This window comes from Mastigoproctus giganteus, chromosome 1 (assembly GCF_048544385.1).
Source record: "Mastigoproctus giganteus isolate SK-2022 chromosome 1, ASM4854438v1, whole genome shotgun sequence".
Taxonomy (NCBI): Eukaryota; Metazoa; Arthropoda; class Arachnida; order Uropygi; family Thelyphonidae; genus Mastigoproctus; species Mastigoproctus giganteus.
In genome coordinates this window covers 233,309,744-233,331,304 of record NC_143575.1, presented here as the reverse complement: position 1 = coordinate 233,331,304, position 21,561 = coordinate 233,309,744, and the positions used below count along the sequence as shown (strand labels likewise).

At 37.3% G+C, this 21,561-nt stretch overlaps 1 protein-coding gene across 2 annotated transcripts in view; it reads right to left on the bottom strand.

Moving 5' to 3' along the window:
- LOC150091609 (regulator of G protein signaling 7-binding protein A-like) overlaps positions 1-21,561 on the bottom strand; it is a 270,327-nt gene that overhangs the window by 51,152 nt on the left and 197,614 nt on the right. For both annotated transcript variants that reach the window (XM_090384894.1, XM_090384901.1), the window contains exons 3-4: positions 9,327-9,661; positions 4,929-5,095 (exon numbers count right to left, since the gene is read on the bottom strand). In XM_090384894.1, the coding sequence (XP_090241020.1) occupies positions 4,929-5,095; positions 9,327-9,494 (335 nt within the window). In that variant the 5' untranslated portion in view covers positions 9,495-9,661. The remainder of the gene's footprint in view (positions 1-4,928; positions 5,096-9,326; positions 9,662-21,561) is intronic.

Sequence of the window (21,561 nt, the reverse complement as noted above, 5' to 3'; positions counted from 1 at the left end):
ACGTGGTAACTTATTGTGAAAGTAGTTACAGTATGAGATACAATTAAATCGATGCCTTTACGCTACAATTGCAGTTTATTTTTATGAGCTAATTATGGTGTATTTACACCAATATAGTTATTTCATGCTCATATCGTATTATGAGCTGTGCATTTACATTATTATTGCATATTCTTAATGCATAAAGAGTTATGGATGATAATCAGATCAAGAGTATTGCTTTCTCTTCTTGCCTCTTTAACATGCTGTTTTAGAAAACTATCATCCAATAAATCTTCAAACATCTTGCCCCTGCAAGTGATCAATCCATAAGGTTCAGTCAATATATCTGGAAAGTTAGTCTCCCATTATAAGACATTCTGATTTATTGGCCCACTCTTCTGTCTGTACAATTTTGTTTTTTTTATACTCATCACAGTCATTAAGCCTATAACATACTCCTACCCTCAATTCTTGTTTCCCCAGTGCTGTCACACCAAACTGACTCAACATTGCACTGGCCACCCACATCCACTGGATGCACTGCCTTAGATTTTAGGTTTATTTACTAAAAGCATAACCCCTCCCATTCTGTCTTATCTGTACCCATTGTATCCCCCATATTCAAATTCTGAATCCCTTACATCTGAGTGATGTTGCTGATAGCCCCACATCTGCATTTGATCAGTACTTGAAATTTATCAAATTTATTTACTATGCACCTAGGCTTTCCAGGCTGCTGCATATTCTGATAAAAGCAGTACAAGAATCACTTTCACCTCTGTTTGCAACTAACCTGCAATTAACTGCATTTAACCTTCAAATGAGTATGCTTCCTCAAAAAGTATGCCAAAGCTGTTTAATTTAGAAATTGAAATATCTATCAGAGTGACATTTTAATATTCCTCAAGTACTGTTTTTACTTCAATTTGCTTCGCTAATCATGTTTGAATTGGAAATACTAAAAGATACTGTTCAAGTCTCAGATATAAATGACCATAAAAAAATAAAATAATAAACATAATCTCACTTTTTAAACACTTTAAGTAAGGTGCTCCCACATATAACTCTGATTTACTCATATGCACACTGCTAAAAAGGTATATCCCTCAAGCATCCATGTATTGAAGCACATTGGCTTACATGCTTCCCACAGTGCAATTACAACACTGATTCTCACCACCTTGCACAGTGACTCACAACACTTGCAATGGTGATGAAATCTGATACCCATAATATCTGTACTTATCCTCTCTCCAACATTTTTCCTATTCATCTTACAGGACCTTCCCATAAGAGGACCAGTGCGAAAGTAATGCCTCCTAATTTTTTTGCTTTTAAATGTATCGTTTTGCGTGTTACTGAGTGGTCACTAGAGCTCTAGTTTCACCACACCAAGTGGCACTATGATCGGTCTCATGAGTGTAGCACATGGATAGTTCAAAATGGTGGATGTTATGAATATACATACCAAGCAAAGAGTGGTGATTGAATTTCTTACCAGGGAAGAAGTGACGCCTATCGAAATCCATACGCATCTCAAAAATGTTTATGGTGACTGTAGATGTGAGTACAGTTAGACATTGGGTAAGACACTTTAAGAGTGGGAAAAGTGACATTGTTGACAAGTCCCCTGAAGCGGCCAGCCAGTAACATCAGTGACAAAAGACAACAAGAGCTGGATCGACATACTGATCAGAGAGGACCACCATATCACAACACACAAATTGTGCGATGCAGTAGGTATAGGAAAACCTGCTGTGATAGCCACCATAAAGGAACTAGGTTATAATAAGGTTTGCACCCAGTGGGTCCTGAAAATGCTGACACATGAGCAAAAAGAAGCCAAGAAAGCCATCTGTACGGAACTTCTCTAGCACTTTGAAAGTGAAGGAGAGGTTTTTCTTTCATGCATAGTCACAGGCAATGAAACCTGGGACAGAGAGAGACAGTCGATGGAGTGACACCATCAAAATTCATCACATGAGAAATTGTTCAAAAGAAAGCTTTCTGGCAGTAAAGTCGTGGCAACAGTGTTTTGGGACAAAGATGTGGTCTTGCTTGTGGACATCTTGGAGCAGGGCACCATAATCAACTCAGATCGATATGTGGAAACATTGAATAAGATGAAAGCCCACATCTGTAGAGTTCAACTGAACAAAAACCTTAATGAGGTTCTTCTTCTCCAAGACAACACATGACCCCACACCAGCCTGCACATGATGAAGGCCATTGCAAAACTGGGGTGCATCGTTCTTCCTCACCCCCCCCCTCTCATAGCCTGGATCTTGCACCTTTCAACTATCATCTCTTCAGCCTGCTGAATGATGCACTCTGTGGAACCCATTTTGCAAACGATGACCAGCTCAAGCACAGTGTTTGCAAAGCCCTCCAGAGAAAAAAGTAAGGACTTTTACACGATTGGAATACAGCAGCTAACTCAGAGATGGTGAAAATGCATAGAAAATGATGGTGACTTTGTGGAAAAATAAGTGTTTATTAATGATTGAGGATTAATTGATGTAAAAGGCATAGCTGTAGGAATTAAATTTTCATAAAAAAAATAGGAGACATTACTTTCGTACCACTCCTCATAATTTCTTAATGTTGCTACTTGTACTTAGCCTTAATTTTAAGGTGCCTCCGTAGCCAGGTGGGCAGGAGCAGCAGTGCGTAGCACATGCTTATTGATTAGACTGGGGTTCGAGCCCATGACCACCAAATACAGAGGATGTGGAAAGGTCAGGGAATGACGACTGCATACCCCCAGAGTAATATGGCCTTAGTTGCTAATGCTCCTAAAAACCAAATAACAACAACAACCTTAATTTTAACTTTCCAGATATTAACTGGAACATGTGGATTAGTCACTCACACAGGGGCGCCTCCGTAGCCAGGTGGGAAGGAGCAGCAGTGCGTAGCACACACTTCTTGATTAGACCGGGATTCGAGCCCGTCACCACCGAATACGGAGGATGCGGAAAGGTCAGGGAATGACCACCGCACATCCCGGAGCAATATGGTTTTAGTTGCTAATGCTCCTAAAAACCAAATAACAAATAAACAAACAAACACTCACACAGTATCAAAATTTTGTGGATTTATTGGATGATTATTTTCTACTCCAGCAGCATGTTAGAAAGGCAACAAGAGAAAGCAACACTCTTAATCTGATTATTAGCAGTGACCCTTCATTCATTAAGAATTTGCAGATAAAAGTCCCATTAGGTCACTGCAGTGTATTCATGTGGGATTTATTTAAAGACGTAACTACTGTCAAGGGCAAAGGGAAGGGCTTTTGCTTTCATAAAGGTGACTATAATGGTCTCAGTCAGTTTTAAATTCTGTGCAGTGGTATCAACTGATGAAGTTATCAATTTTAAATTTTAAATGAGAAGCATTCAAGATGCAATTGTAGAAGCTACTAGCCATTTTATACAAACAAAGAAATACTGTTCAAGGCTTAGACCAAAGTGGATGTCATATGAACTGATGTAACAGACTTGATAATGTGGACTTGACTGATGTGGACTTGTGACAGAGAAGAAAAATACATGGGATGCACATAAATTATCAAGTGAGACAAATGCCTACAGTAGATATAAACTAGATTGCAATCAAGTCACAAAGGAGGTTAGTCAAGCTAATGCAGATTAAAAGAGGTCTGTGGCAAGGACTTCTTTATATATGTAAACAATAGAAGGAAGGGAATAAATCACATTGGTCCACTATATATGAATGGTTTAACTGCTGATGATCTTGCTCAAGTTGCTGATAAACTGAATAGATGTTTTGCATCTAGATTCACACATGAGGAATTTTTATTTATTTATTATTATTATTATTAGCAGCCATATGGTGCAAAGAAGCCTGAGGCTTATGCTGCACCAGCCAAAAAAAAAAATTCCCGCATTACCCTGAGAGAAAGAGAGAGAGAGAGAGAGAGAGAGTCAGAAGTAGAAGGGAATCACCAAGAAAGCAAGACAGAGAAGAATAATGATAACCAGCTCAGAACCCTGGGTTTGCCAAGCCCATACTCACCAGATGTGAGCCCCTGGGGTAGCATGGGGATGCCAGAAGTGTGTCAAATTCTAATGAGGAGCAGAATGATTTTGTGATACCTAAGAGGAAAATGGAAAAGAAATTATTGAAGCTAAAGATAAAAAAGGCACCTGGAGTAGATGGGATCTATCCAGTTATATTAAAGGAGGCAGCAAAAGAGGTGATCAAACTTTTAGTCATGATTATGTGAGCATCTTTGGATTCATGTGATTAACCTGTGGACTAGAGATGTGCAAATGTATCCCCAATTCATAAAGAGGGAATCAAAGGATGACATGAGTAATTACAGACCTTTTACTTGACTTCTGTTCCAGGAAATTTTGCTTATCTGACACCAGTCAAAAGCTAATCAAAAAATTAATGCCTTGCATTGCACAGTATATCAAAATGAAAATAGAAAATACTGTATAACCAATTAGAGAATTCTGATTTGCAAAGGTAGGATTTAATTTCATTTACAAATTTAAAAAGTGGTGTTAGACACCTTACCAGCAGGAGAAAATTAATAGATACAAAATATCACAGATAATGCTTAATGTAAGCTGCCATCTTAGTCTAAATTTCCTTGTCGTTAGTACCTTTTATGATGTGGTTTATGATCTGCCATTCTCTTGCAGTCAAGGGAATAGCAAAAATCCTCATAACATAAAGCCTACTTCGGTTTCATATTTTGCAAAATTAATTTGTTATTTATTATATCATGAACAAATTTAACTAGTACAGTTCCAGTAAAATTAATATTCCCCATTAAATGTTGCCAATGGCTTTGCTCTTGCTTGAAATTATGATGAAATTTAAAAAGAATGCACAAAAAATAAACTCCAAATTTTATCATTTTTCAGCACATTAACACTAAGGATGCCATGAATATGTGCCGAAATAATTACCTTCTGATTTGAGGCATCAAGTTACGGCTGGCAGTACAGCAAAAATCGACACATTTTCTTCGAGTCTGGCGAATCTTGTCCCTTATTTCAGGAGTATCATATGGTTTTCCCACATAGATAAGAAGATCACGAAAGAAAGCTACTAAGTTGTTAAGATCATCAATTAGCTGTCAAAATTTCAAAAAAAAGAACAGCTGTTATCATTAAATTAGATAATGTTATTAATGTTTTTATTTAAAGCAAAATAAACACTTAACTCCATGAAATTGGCAAAAATGTCAATAAATCTTGCAAGAGAGTGGGAGACTAAATTTTTTTGGCTTTGCTACTTGTTACACATTCCAATCTACACCCCAACAAAAAAATGCCGGGTCCATTGTTAACTGTGATACTATTATGTATGCTACCAGAAATGGTTCCAAAGAAGTCACAAAGACATCTTGTCAGTGGTGGCCATGCCAGAGTATAAAGAATTTTTTTTTTATTTGGGTATTTATAAGTAAATCATACATTTGAAATATATTTATGCATAATGATCTTGAAAAAATTACAATTAAATAAAAATAAAAAATAAAAAATCATAATTAAGAACTAATGAAAATCATAAAACTTAAAATACACTTCAAAATCCTAGTAAAAGACATAATGCTTTTAAAATATAATTGATATTATGGAAATATTTACATTTCTCTTTAGAATACGATTAGCATTAGCAGAGGCATACAATGCAAGAAAGCAAGCTTATGCAGCATCAGCCAAAAAAAAACCCTCCCATTTCACTCATCTATTCACTCCAAATGCTTGTCCAGCTCAGGCTTAAATTTATTTCATTTCATTAAATTTCATTATACTGCACTCACAGCATGGATTATTGAAGAGACAATCTTGTCTGACCAATCTGATTGGATACTATGAGGCAGCAAAAAAGGAACTGGGTGCAAAAATATCTAAGCAAATCATGAACATCTAGGCAGAAATGCAATTACACTGCACACACAGCATGGATTTGTTAAGGGGTAATCTTGTCTGACCAATGTGATTGGATACTATGATGCAGTAACAAAGGAACTGAATCCAAAAAAAATTTTTGATATCATATACTTGGATTTCAGGAAAGCTTTTGGTACTTGCACATAAAAGACTGCTTTATAAATTGGAGAAGTGTGACATTAAGGGCAAATTACAGCTATGTATAAAGGGATAGTTGAGTGGGAGAAGACAAAGAGTGGTATTACTGGACACTGTTCTTATTTGAACAGTGTCATCAAATAAGAACAGGCCATTGTCAGCAGGCCGTTGTACGTGTCATGCAACTTTTGGGGAAACGACACCAGCATACCGGACAGAACATCTCTATCTACAGAAGATATCTGTACCACCCTTGATTTGTGTTTGTCTGGCAGTGTCACCACATTTGGTGACTCTCTACAGACAAATACACAGAATGGCTATGGGCACCCCTGTCAGCTCCGTCGTTGCCAACATCATAATGGAGGAGTTGGAGGCACACATATTCCTGAAACTGCTAGTACCGGTCACCATCTGGTGACAGTATGTGGATGATATCTTCACCATCATCCCCTGAGGTTCAGAAGCACAGCTACTGCAAAACCTCAACTTCCTATCCCCTTTCATCCAGTTCACATTAGAATTAGAGTCGAACAAAACCCTTTCTCTCCTTGATGTCTTAGTGAAGCATGTGGGCTCACATCTGAAAACTTCGGTATGCTGGAAGCCCGTGTGCTGTGGACAATTCACAAACTACAGGTCAGCGCATGCCCTCTGCCACCTGTACAGCACTGCACATGCACTACTCTCTCGAGCTTGGAGCCATTCCAGTTCCATGGAAGCCAGACGCACTGAAGTTTCTAAGGTAAGAGACAATCTCACCAACTGTCTACCCTACTCATGTCTTGGACAGATGCGCTTTACAGGCATGAGAGCTTGCCGCATGTCCAAGACCCCCCCCCCCATAGCAATGAGGCAACATCTACTGCTTATATCCAATATTATCCAGGCACTTCGGATCGCACTCTAAGACCTTACGCAGGTACCATATAAAGTGCCTGCAACTTCCCGGTAGAGGTTTGCAATCTCTTGTCTTGAGGGTGAAAACACCCGTTCCCCCCCTCTTTTACATAGCGGTATTATATACCGGATCACTTGCCATGATTATGGCAACTGCTATGTGAGGGAAAGCTCTAGCAGACTCCAGGACCGCCTCACAGAACATGATAGGGCATTTGCCTGGGTGACTCTACACACTCTGCAGTTGCAGAGCATTTTTGGTCAATGCAACACGACCTCAGTCCCAGTCGCAACAGCGAGGTGGTTGACCAATCCCATCACTACTATCGCCGTCTGTGGTTAAAGTCACGTCTAGCTAGCTGTCGGCAACATTTTAAACAGCAATGGAGGTATACAACTACACCCAATTTTGGAGTCTGTAGTGTTAAAACATGACAAATGCTGGCAGTCAGCCCATATATACACCCTGTACCAACAACAATCGCCTAATTCTATGTAGTAAGTGATTCAGCATTTGCACATCTATGTGCACACTCTTTCACTCTTTCACTTTATTTCTTGGACTAATGTTATTAATGGTGTACCCCAAGATTCAGTGCTGGATTTATTGTTGTTTTCTATATTTATTAATGATAGTGACGAGGGCATATGAGGCTTACTGTCTAAGTCTGCAAATTATATAAAGGTCAGTAAGGTGGTTAATGACAATAATCAGGGAAAACTACCGCAAGAAGATCTAGAAAAAATAAGCACATGGGCTGAGAAATGGCAGTTAAAGTTTAACATTGAAATATGTAAGGTAGTGGAAAATGAAAAAGATCTGGGTGTAATTGTGAAGTCAGATATGAATTCTCTGAGTAGTACAAACAAGCTGCTAGGACAATTCATGGGGTTTTGTCAATGATATTCAGAAATTTTGCTAGCAGAGATAAGGAGGCGATTATCCCATTGTACAAGCAATGGTTAGGCCACATCTTGAGTACTGCATACAGGTCTGGAGGCCTCATTTCAGTCAGCATGTACCTGCTGGTACGGGTGCAAAGAAGGGCAATGAGATTGGTGAAGAGAATGAATGGGCAATCTCACTATGAAAGGCTTCAGTTCTGCAAATTGCAGCATCCAGAGACTAAGCACTTGCGAGGTGAGCTGATTGAGGTGTTTAAGGCCTTGAATGGATTGCAAGCTCAATACTGATGGCATCCTTCCTCTTGCTCACTACACACGAGGGGGCATAAATTCAAATTAAGGGAAGAATGGTTGCAGGACAGACGTGTGGAGTTTTGTCTTCAACCAGCAGGTGATTGATGGTTGGAATAAACTTCCTTCTGTTGTTGTAGAAGTGGACGGTTTGAATAAAGTCACAGAAAAACCAGACAAATTATTGGAAGAGTTGGACAGGTGATCTGGGAATTTTTTTTTAGCTGATGTTTTATAAGTTTGTGTTCTTGCATCATATGCCAATACTAATACTGAATCATCCATGGTTTCTGCTCTATGCAGTAACAAGCATTGGCTGGTGTTGTGAATGTGCTGGTGAATGATGGAATATCATGGCTGTGCCACAACTTTCCATCCTATATACCATCTTTCTGATGGTAGCTGCTCTAGCTATTCATCACAAATCTGACATAACAGTTAGTCAACATCACTTGATGTACTACAGATATTATAGAAGAACAGTGATTAACAGCTTTAATAAATTAATTTCATTCCTTTATTTTATTAATTTCAAATATAAAATTTCAAAAAACACAATACAAAACTAAATAAATATGACATAACATGTAATACTATTTGCAAGAATTAAAATTACAATCACAGGCAGCTTTGAATTGTGAACTTAACCTGGAGGTAATTTTAGAAATATATATTAAATAAATAAATGAGTGGATATTATAGTCAATGCCACTACATATCTATTTAAATAGAAATTGATACAGGCCTCCAACCCCAGCATGTCAATCTTAACTATATATGCACTACATTTTTATTTATAGTGTGCTCCTTATGTTTACTGTACCAAAAATGTGTACTATATTCATTAAAAACTATGGAGTTCAATGAATTTACACTTCCATAAAAGTCAACATGAATAGGAATTGTTACTGACAAATATTAAACATATGCACTTGATTAAAATCATGGTACCAATTATATTTTATTATATACATTGGTCACTGTCAATTCAGAAATAATGTGGCATATTTTATTATTATTTCTATTCAGTTGACCATTTCTGGTTTTACTGTAATAGAGCAAATATTTTACTTAAGCCCCTTAAAAAAATAAAAGTTACATAAAGTTTACAAATTTAAGAATGGTAATTAAAATAACAAATGGAAATTTTCAACTGCACCTATTTGAACTTACCTTACCACATTCTACTAAATGTGCCTGACTTCCTTTACTACCTTCTGGACTGTCATATACTGCTGGTCGGGACAAGCGACGAGTGATGGCCGCTCTCAACCCGCCGATATTTGGCTGGCTGCTGTGGCGGTGATCAAGCCGCCGTTTTACCGAGTCCAGACCGGTCATTCACGATAACATAAATGTTGCATGTGACCACCAAACCACACTACAAGGACGGAGACAAAGGATAGCCAGCACTGGTTACTTCCACTACAAAAGCAGAAGATCCTGTGTTAGGCTTCAAAATGTTATATTAAGCTGCTCCTCCTCTTGCTAAAGTCAAGACATGACACCTAAAAGCATTTAAAAATGACAACATTAGTTCAGCTGTTCTTAAGCTGCTTTTTAAACTGCCTAAGGTAAAGGTAGAAATGAAATTTTCAGATATACTTATCCTGTTTCAGCCAGGGGTGCCTGGCGGGCCGTCCCAGAGTGCAAGGGGTACCTGAAAACCTGAAACTTGCATACACATATGAAGAAAATTTTAAAGAAGGAACCAAATTGTGATTGGCACCCGGGCACCACATACTCTAGGAATGCCCTGGTTTCAGTTTTTAGTAAAAGTAATGGTTTTCGGTTGCTGTTGAATAGTGAATCAGCAAGCTTGATGTGATGCATGAGAAAGATTGGGGGTGAGGATGCAACTCAGAAAAAGAAAAGATGGCAAGAAGCAGTTGATGCCAGAATTGAAAAGTAGCATTCCACAGGCAGTTGCTGACATGTTTCTTATTATGGACCAGGTATTAATATATTGAAATTGCTTTGGTGAGCTCAGGTGTCCAGCTCTATTAACCTGGAGAACTGGGAACTAGAGATTCAAATTGTCTGCAGAGAAAATGAAGTATTCTTATGCCAAGAGGATGCTCTGCACAATGCAAATAGAAGACACCACAGAAAAAAAAAAATTTAATTGCCATCAGCATTGAGCTTTCTCAATCCATTCAAAGCCTTAAAAACCTTAATCAGATAACCTCGCAGGTGCCTAGTCTCCAGATTTGCAGAACTGAAGCCTTTTGTGGTAAGAGCACCACTTTTTACTCCCCCAACACCAATCTCATTGCCCTTCTTACCCATTCCAGCAGCTCTACATCCTTCTTAAAATGAGGCTTTAAAACCTGTAGGCGGTACTCAAGGTACACGCAATTTACTGACTACTGCCTTAAACAATGGGATAATCACTTCCTTATCCCTGCTAGCAAAATTTTTTCATACAGCAAACAGAATGTACCACAAAATACACAAAATTTATGGACACAACATACTCATGCCTCATACCCTTAGTTTGCTTTAGTATTAGTAATGGCCAAATGGTGCAAGGAAGCCATGGCTTATGCTGCACCAGCCAAAAAAAATAAAATAACAAAAAAATACATAAAATAAAATAATAAGAATAAACACAAATTAATAATAATAATAAAAATAAAATAATAAGAATAATAATTAATAAGAGAAAATGAAATGGACAACCTATGGATTTCCCTCCTTCCACAGGTAATTATCCAACTGACCTTTGAATTTCCCCAGACTGTCGGCGTCTACTATCCATGTAGATAACTTATTCCAGTAATTTATAACTCGCTGGCTAAAATAAACTTCCTGCCATCCAGTCTAAACAATTCCCCCCACCCAGTAACTTGAAATTATGGCCCCTAGTTCTAGAATCATTTATAACCGTGAAAATTTCATCCTTATTCATTTTGCTTATGCCTCTCAGAGCCTTAAACAATCAAGTCTCCTCTAAGGTTCCTAGTTTCCAAGCTCTGCAAACCACATATTCGAAGTCTTTTCTCATATGGATGTCCTTTTGCCGATCTCACCAGGCGAGTTACCCATCTTTGGGCCCTTTCAAGAAGAACAATGTCTTTCTTTAGGTGCGGTCTCTATACTTGATCACAGTATTCCAAGTGTGGTCTTCGGCACTTAACTTAACACACATCTGCTTCAGTTCTTTCTTATTTGTGGCCACAATAACGAATATTGGTAAGATGTGCCAAAGGTATCAATATTTCAAACGAACAGAAAGGCAATGCTGAAATAACAACAAGGGGTGCGTAAAGGTAGTATATGAGTACTTAATCATACGATGTCTAAAATGGTAATAGAATGTTTGGTGTGAGTTAGTTGGAAGCAAAGATATATTATAACTTCACTAATTCGAACTAAAGAGGAGAAGGGATAGTCTAAATTAACAAAAAGTCTGAATTAAAGAATATTAATTCACCTGAAAATATTTGTATAATGATATACAAATATTTTCAGGTAGTAATTGAAAAACAAATTTTACACAAATATGACAAAAAGAAAATTCAGTGAACTTGTTTACATTCATATTTGTATTGTACTATTCGTATTATACTGTTTATTGTTTATATTTGTAACAGTTTATATACAAACAGTTCAAATCAAAAAGAACAAGGATAATGCAATTTTTAAACAATGAACTTGAATTCGTTAAACATTAATACCTATAATTTTAATGATCCGCAAGCAGTCCCACTCTAGTCAGGGGCTCACATCTGGTGAGTATGGGCTTGGCAAACCCAGGGTCCTGAGCTGGATATCATCATCCTTCTCTTTCTTGGTGATTCCTGATTCCTCTCTCTCTCTCTCTCTCTCTCTCTCTCTCTCTCTCTCTCTCTCTCTCAGGGTAACTCAGGAATTTTTTTTGGCTGGTGCAGCATAAGCCTCAGGCTTCCTTGCATCATATGGGTAATAATAATAATAATAATAATAATAATAATAGTGTTTTCTCTCATTTTTGAAATTCCGAAATGTTCTGTTGAGTCCATTTCTGTTAGGGCACAAAAATATTTTTCGAATTCCTTGTCAGAATTGGAAAATTTAATAAGAATATTGACAAAACTTTTGGCTTCATGTAACTTAAATTTTTGTTCTTTACTTTATTCTTCTTTTTCTCCACTTTCCCCTTCACTTACAGATTTTTTCCCTTGAAATGCTATTAATATTTCATCTTCTTCTAGCCACATTTTCACATCACCCAAAATCAATATCCTTTTCTTCACTGTTGTTCAACACCTTTTGATACTTTTAGCTTTGATTCCATCTAAATAAATAAGAACATTGTCAGATATCCAGCTCAGGACCCTGGCAAACCCAGGGTCCTGAGCTGGATATCATCATTCTTCTCTTTCTTGCTTTCTTGGTGATTCCCTTCTACTTCTGACTCTCTCTCTCTCTCTCTCTCTCTCTCTCTCTCTCAGGGTAACTCAGGAATTTTTTTTGGCTGGTGCAGCATTAGCCTCGGACTTCCTTGCACCATATGGCTAATAATAATAATAAGGAAGATAGATAAGTGGTACACCCCACTCAACCTAAGCGAGGAAATTCCTCCCGCCCAGATGGTACAAGAAACGAAGTTAGAAAGATGGGCAAAGAAGTCACTCCATGGCAGACACTACAATGACCTCCATCAAGATCACATCGATAACAGTGCTTCCAATGCATGGCTCACAAGCGGGACACTCTTCCCCGAGACTGCAAGATTCATGCTGGCCATCCAAGACCAGGTAATCAACACCAGAAACTATAGAAAATACATCGTAAAGGAGCCCGAATATCAGATGACACATGTCAACGATGCCACCTGGCCTCAGAAACGATCCAACACATCACTGCGGGGTGCAAGTGTACTCAGTCTGATCACCCAGACTGAGTACACTCATGACACGACCAGGTAGCCAGGATAATACATCAGATAGCGAGGAAATACCAATTGACCAAAGAAAATGTACCACACTACAAATACGAACCACAGGCAGTACTAGAGACCTAAACCCACAAGCTGTACTGGGACTGCACCATAATAACGGATAAGACCATCCCACACAACAGACCAGACATAACCCTTGTGGACAAGATGGAAAAGGCTACCTATCTGATTGACATAGCGGTGCCCAACACTAGCAATGTCCACTAGCAAGGAAAAAATTAGGAAGTACACAAACCTGAGACATGAGATCAAGGAGATGTGGCATATGGAAGAATTATCAACCATCCCAATCATCTTGTCAACCACCGGTATGGTACCAAAGACTCTACATAGCAGCCTAGCAGCAATAGGTCTCCCAGAGAACACCTACAAGGAACTCCAGAAAGTCGCAATCCTGAACACCTGTAGGATAGTCAGAGATTTCCTCGACCGACAGTAACACTGGACATTACAACCACCCTGTGTACTTGGTAGCAGTACCCGTCACGGAGTGGAATCCCCCAATCAGGGAAAAATAATATAAGAGCAACAACAACAATAATAATAATAAATTTAATAACATTTTCCATGTGCTTATTGTTTTACCCTGCTTTACTTCATTCTGACTTCCAGCTCAGTTATAAACAGCGCATAATATGCTATAATTTTTAATATTGGCCAATATCTTTTCTCCTCATGTTAGAATTGTCATAACACACCAAACATCCTTCATCTGTTGCATTCAATATAAACATTACAGCTGAGCAAATATTTATATCGAATGGCAAGAACTCTACAACAGGAGTGCTAAAATATGACACATGTTCCACTCATGGCACATAGTGGCTGTAGAAATAGCACATAAACTTTCTTCAAACGAAATTTTTTTAAAAAAATTGTTTTATCAAAATTTAGGTATTTTGTGCCAAAATGAGCTAATCACGAGCAAGAGAATGAGAGGCTGAACAAAGAGCGAGCATCTCTATTGCTTCTCCTTTCTCCCATCACAAATGGCATATTTTGTTTGATTTTATAATTTTGTTTTGTGCATATCTCAATCGTTATTCATGCGGGTTGCACAGTTGTTGTAATCACTATCCTCCCCACACTGTATGGAAAGAGCCAGGATCAAATCCCATCAAAGGCACAAGGAGCTTTTATGGGCTTTATTCGCTCCACGGCTGAGTTAGTCGGTCTCTAGCATGGATAGCAAGGTTTTTTTTCTCCAGAAACTGGAGTTTTTCATCCACCAAAAGTCAAACCGACCAGAGAACACACAATTTATGGACATAATACACACAGGCAGATGAGTTTGTTCTCAAGTGTCACAGATATGGCAGTTTCTCTCATTTATTGGTGTCACTGAAAAGAGTTGACAGTTTACATGATCTTGCATGTGTTTTTATTGTTCACACCCATAAAACGAATCAGAATCAACAACATAAAAGGAATCATACTGAAATTACCAATAACATGAATTTAATGACGACTGGGTAAGTGAGTTTCCATTTATTATAGGCTCAAATGGAAACTCAAAATGCCTGGTATGTGAGCTTTATCAACAAATAATAAGAGATCCTATTGTAAACGCCACTATACATAGTGGTATAAACAGTAAAACAAAGTTAAAAAAATATATATATCGAAAATAAAAATAATAAAAACATCAATATATATCATCAAAAACATTATGGAATTCTGAAGAATTGACAGCTTTGATTGCAGCATCACATATTTCATTATTAATCATAAAGAAAAAGGACTTTTCTGATGGTGAGGAGTTAATCAAGCTGAATTTAGAAATGGCAGTAAAACGTCTTGAAGATGAAATTATTTTTTTAAAAAAATTCCAGTACTCCACTGTCACGATCAACTGTAACAAGACGGATTTATTATTGTTGTTATTGGGATTTTTTTAGAAGCATAAGCAACTAAGGCCATGTTGCTCCGTATATATTGTCTGTAAATTGCGAGTGTTCTTATGTCGATTTTCTGTCTGCTGGACAAAAAACCCGAGTTTCCGGAAGAAAAAACCATGCTACCCTCGCCTGAGACCGACTAACTCAGCCACGTTGTGAAAAAAACCATAAAAAGTCCTCCCATCATCGACAGGATTCGAACTCGGGTCTTTTCTACCCAGTGTGGGGTGGGCGGCGCTCCTACCAACTGTGCTACCCACGAGAGCAAGAAAAAGTTGGAGCTCCTGTTATGGTTATCAAAAATGGCGTGTAGCAAAACTATCGCTACAGAAATATTTAAATCGCCCACTTCTCAAATATTGCTATCACTAGCGTAGCTACCCTTTTTCGGGCCCGGAGGCAAAGAACATATTCGGGCCCCTACTTAATGAAATGTGCAAAAACAGGAGACAGCCAAAGACGCCGAGCATGGAGGCAATTGCCTTGCCTGCCTACATGGTAGCTACGCCACTGATCGCTATATAATTCACCAAAAATCATTTTTCGAAAAATCTTTAAATCTGAGTCATGTTATGTGTGCAGTAGTAAAATCTATAAATACAAGTGGAGCACGTGACGCTTATTTCTTCGCAAATTCAAGAATATAAAATAGAGGAAAAATATGGAGAAGTGACTACATTTTTATATGCGATCGCATTCCAGACGAGAACATTTGGAACGTTTTTCGCAATTGAAAGATGCATTTCTGGAATTTTAGAAGAGAAAATGAATTACTAAAGAAAAGTTTCTTATTACAAGACCAGGAGTGGCTTCACTAGCGTAGCTACCCTTTTTCGGGCCCGGAGGCAAATAACATGTTCGGGCCCCTACTTAATTAATGAAAATTGCAAAAACAGGAGACAGCCAAAGACGCCGGGCCCCTAAAAGGCCCGGGCCCAAAGGCAATTGCCTTGCCTGCCTACGTGGTAGCTATGCCACTGAGTGGTTTTCTGATTTTGCCTTATTAGTCGATATAAATACTCATCTAAAGGCACTGAATGTTCAATTACAAGGCAGTAACAAAGTATTTACAAACTTAATAAGCGATATAGCATCATTTAAAATAAAATTAAATTATTTTTTACTCAATTATACGAAAAAAAATTGAATCATGTCAAATATCTGAAATTATAAATTAAAAATAACAGTATTAACTTTTATTTTATTTAAGACTACTTTGGAAAAATACCAATTATCTGCCATATCTGCATATAAGAAATTCTTTTGTCTCTTGGCCCAACAGTGGAAAACATCACAAATCACTTTCAGGAGATTTTCGATATTAAAATATTTTTAAAGAAATTCTCAACTCGCCATCCTTCCTACCCATCCTTTATCTTGTATTGTGACCCTAAGGATGAAAAAGCAGTTTCAGATTAGGCACACAGTCCTCAAGGCACATTAATCATAGATCAGTCGCCAATTGAGGTGTTTAAGGCTCTGAGAGGCATCAGTAAAATGAATGAGGACAAAATTTTCAAGATTATAAATGATGCTAGAACTAGGGGACATAAATTCAAGTTACGGGGGGAAATGTTTAGATGGACTGCAGGAAGTTTTATTTTAGCCAGCGAGTTATAAATTACTGGAATAAGTTGCCTTCATGGGTGGTAGAGGCCGACAGTTTGGGGAAATTCAAAGGTCATCTGGATAGTACTTGCGGGTAAGGGAAGCGCATAGGATGATAGGATTATTTTTTATTTCATTTTATTATTTTTATTTATTTATTAATTATTATTATTTATTTAATTTTTGTTTTTATCATTGTTTTGTTCGGTTTTTTTTTTTTTTTTTTTTTTTGGCTGGTGCAGCATAAGCCATAGGCTTTCTTGCACCATACGGCTGTTACTAATACTAATACTAATTTACTGAATTAAAATGTAATACTATATTAAAAGGAAAGTTTGAAGAATTTCCTGCAGTTCCTACAACAGATAATGTTATCCAGTTTTGGAAGTTATTGCCTTCCAAAAATTTTTCTTCAAATTTTGGAAAATCTGCGCAGCGATTTATCAGTCATTTCGCAATTATCTCTTATGAAAAAGCCTGTATCAATGAAACTAATCAAGCCCATATAGAGACCTCGACTTACGGCACTATTTTTTTCCACATCATTTTTTTTTTTTTGTTTACTAAACATCTGAACTTAAAAATTTCTTGAAGTTGTAAATATTTACGTACATATCGTACATGACTTAGTGGCATGTCATATTTTTTTTCCCTGGAGAAAGTGATACATAGTAAGGTTGAGGTTGATGACCACTGCTCTACGAAGAATATGTTCATCAATGGCGCGAATACAGTTCTCAATGTTTTGCTTCAGTTGATTCAAAGTATGAGGGTTATTTGCTTAAGCCTTATTCTTGATTCCTCGGCAAATATTGTTCCAAACTAAAGATGCTCTTCCCGAGAAAAACAATAATCCGAAAATATTCCAAATATTCATATTTTATGCAAAGTAAAATAGTTTTTCCCAAGAAAAACCCATTTAAATGCTGTATTTCCCCTCAAACGCGACTGCTGTTATATTGAAATTGCCTTCTTCACATGCCTAAAAAATCACTCCTTATTCAATGACATCATGGGCCATACTTAACTCGGTTCATGATGAATGGATTAATCCGTATAAACAAAGGATGTTTATATCTAAAATAATTGAAATGTGTCATAATATAACTGCATTATAATGTTTCTTTTTTAATCCTAGGTATATTTTGCATTCTAAATTGTATTTTGTAGTATCATGATAATTATACTACAAAATATAATAAATTGTGATAACGCATGGTACCCTGCCCGACGTTTCCAACCTCGTAAATTTCATCATCATCCTAGCAGGTTATGGGCCCAGTGGCTTATTACGATCTCCAACCATCTCTTGGTTAGCCTTCCTGGCATTTTTCTTCCCCTAGTTTTATCCATTCTTTTCACGTCACATTTCTGTCTGTTCTGTTGGGTGTATTCGGAAATGGGTGTATCCATTTCAATTTTTATCATAAATTTCATTCCAGCTGAAGTGATTTGGCCATCTTGTTTTTTGATGGTCTAGGCTTCACTTACAGCATATAAGTATTGTTCTAGCTAGTGTCTTGCATATTTTTATTCTAGTATATCTCTGCACGTTTGTTGGATTAAAAACTTGACTGATTATTCTACGTGTTCTGTTGAATTTTGTTATTAATGTTGTTTTCCTTTTCATAAGTCAGACTGTAACCAAGATATTTAAAAACAATTTACTTGTTCAAGAATTGTATTACCAATACAAATTTTTTTTTCGGACGGTTCTTTACCTTGAAAAGCCATGGTTTTTATTTTTGCAGTTGACATTTCCATGTTAATTTTTTTTTTTGCGGTAAGATTTAGATGGTGTATTGAGTATTTATAACTCGTCTCGTTATTAACCAGGAGCACTTGGTCGTCAGCATATAGTAAAGCATCAAAGTGATTACCATTTGTAATGTAATACTTCTGTGGATTGTTATTCTCCAGTGTCTGACAATAGCATTGATGTATATATTGAAAAGCAGTGCAGACAGGGGGAAACCTTGTCGGACATCACGATTTATTGGTTTCCAAGTTGATATTTCTGCTTCCAATTTAACTCGATTGAATTCCGTATATAGTATGGATTACAGCTATTATTTTGTTGGGAGTTTCATCATCAGCTAGTATGTCTAAAAGTTTATTTCTTTCCACACGGTCAAAGACTTTCTTATAATCAATGAATGCTGTGTGCGTTTGTTAAACTCCTTGTGCTTTTCAATTAGTAATTTCAGAGTAAAAAATCCATCTACACAAGATCTTCCTTTCCTAAATCCAATTTGTTCTTCTCCAATTTTATCACTACAGTGCCTCTCTAGTTTGTTTTATGTTATTTTTGCAAATATTTTGTAACCACTATTAAAAAGATTTATTCCTCTGTAATTTTCAGACTGTGATTGCAGTTTTTTATATACTGGAATAGCTTCTGCCAAGATTCTGGTGGGCTTCACCGTTCCATGTTCAAGAGGTTCGTAAGTCTTAATTTTATGAACATAAATTTAGACTATGTATATATTAAGTGCAATAGCATCATTAATACACAGCCATTTCTGAATAAACAGAATATTGATAAGGCAGCATCGTTTTAAGTTATATCTCATGTTGTGAATACCTTCACAACGAGTTGCCATGATATTGCACTACTTCGAATAAGTAACGCTTCATCTAAGGAGAACTTATATCTCTTTCGGCCTGACCCAATTTCTAGCGTTTCTCCACCCCTCCCCCTTTTTATTTAGGTTCTAGCCACTGAAATCTCAGGAAATTAGGTGGCAGGACCTGCCGGAGTAAATATCTAAAATACTGGTGTACCTGGTCTGCCTCCACGTGGCATAGCGTAGGTAACTGTGGGTCCCATTAGGGGCCCAACAGCTAAAAGGCCAGATGACGTTACACTCCACAATATCCATACACTTTGAAACCTCTGGCTTCTACAGTGTTTTATATCACACCGCAATGTATATTACGCGGAGATGGGGGAAACCCCTGATGCCGTTATACCCTAAACACAGTATACACTGCATGTACAACACGTAATTTTATGAGAATTACTGCGATATTAAAAGAAATTAGGCATAAATACAAGGTGGGGGTTCAAAAAAGATTTGTATTCACTCAGAAGTAGTAATAGAAAGATTATTATTTTTTTGTTTGATACCTTGAAATCTCTATAGCAACCACAAATTTTGGTTTAAAACTGACAATTCATTTTTTTTTTTCTTTGCATAAATAAGGTGGAATATAGATCAGTGATTCGGTTTCTTTTTCTGAAAAGGAAAACACCCAAAACAATCCACGAAGAAATGGTCGCTCCAAATTTAGTGTGGGGGTCTGTGGAAAACATTATCCATCGACAGTTACATATGAGTAAAAGTCTGCTAGATGGGTTGCCAGACTTCCGATCCCCTTACCAGAAGAAGAAGAAGAAGGAAAGGGCACAATGTGCACTTGAAATGTTATCGATGTGCCAGGAAAAGCAAGAGGAGTTTTTTCACGGCTAATCACTATGGATGTCATCCATAGTGACTAGCCGTGAAAGGATCCATCACTATAATCCCAAAACTTAACAAATGTAAAAACAATGGAAGTATGAAGAATCGCCACCTCTCTCCCTCATAAAGGCAAAGATGCAACCAAGCACTGGCAAAGTGATGCTGTCAGTTTTTTCGGATCAGCATGATGTAATTCTAACAGATTACCTTCACAAAAGGGCTGTACTGTGACGGTTAAGTATTATTCCAACCTCCTTATAAAGTTATGTGCTGCCATAAAGGAAAAAAGACAGGGGTAGTTGTCGAAAGGTGGCTCCTGCTCCACGATAATGCCCCTACGCATTCCTTACATGCTGCAGTGAAGTGTGCCCACTAATGTGGGTTTGAAATATTGCGGCATCTTACTTATTCCCCCGACTTTGCACCTACGTATTTCTTCCTTTTTCCTGCTCTAAAATCCTTTCTTCGTGGAAGACACTTTGCTGCTGATGATGAGGTGATTTCTGCTGCTGAGTCGTGGCATGAAGGAGAGTTAGAGGACTTCTAAAAAACTGACTTGCGAAAGTGTATTGAGAGGTGGCAAAAGTATGTCATTTTGTCTGGTGACTACGTTGAAAAACTGTAATTATACATGGCTAAAGAGTAACAATACTGCGTATCCAGTGACAAAATTTTAATAGCTAAGTGTGGTGCTTTCAGGGTAAAAAAATACGTATACAAAATACTAACAAAATATAGACCTTAGAGATAGAATTAAAATAAAATAAATACCAAGTGAGTTGCGCGTGCTCTAATGCGCACATGGCTGTGTGATTGAACATTACTCACTAGATTGGCGTTCATTGTTGGTGCACGGACGAGTGTGGGTTTGATGTCAGCGCTTGTCGAATTTGTTTCTACCTTCTATCACAACTACTGCTAGGTGAATGCAAATCTTTTTTGAACTCCCCCATCGTAAGTATATTTTAAAATAAATTTACTGTATAGTTTTGAATACATAAATTGCTTTTCCTAACGCTAGATGGCATCCCATCTGTTGTGTCAGCTTCATGATTTCGTTTGGTCAGCTGGGTTAAGTGCTTACTTTTTCAAACTTGGGTAAAAAAATGCTCAACATATTTTAAATATCTTTTATGAAGGAGAAATAAAGCTATTTTACAAAAATATATTTTCTGACTACGAGCTCGAAGTGGCGGATCCATACTGTTTTTCTAGGTAGGCAATATAATGATGTTAATATATTCCTAAGGTGAGAGGAGGACAATACAACAATGATGATATATGTAAATGAAAATAAAGCTCGAATTTAGACTGAATTTATGTCGAATTTTTAACGAACCTTTATATAATATACATAAGAGGTGAATAGTTCTCATAAAATAACTTAATAACACACACACACACACACAGTATTTGTTCCAATTTATTCAGGCCCTGGGCAGGGGAATCGAGAACTTACGCTGGCCCCAGTGAAAAGTGCATCACGTCACCCC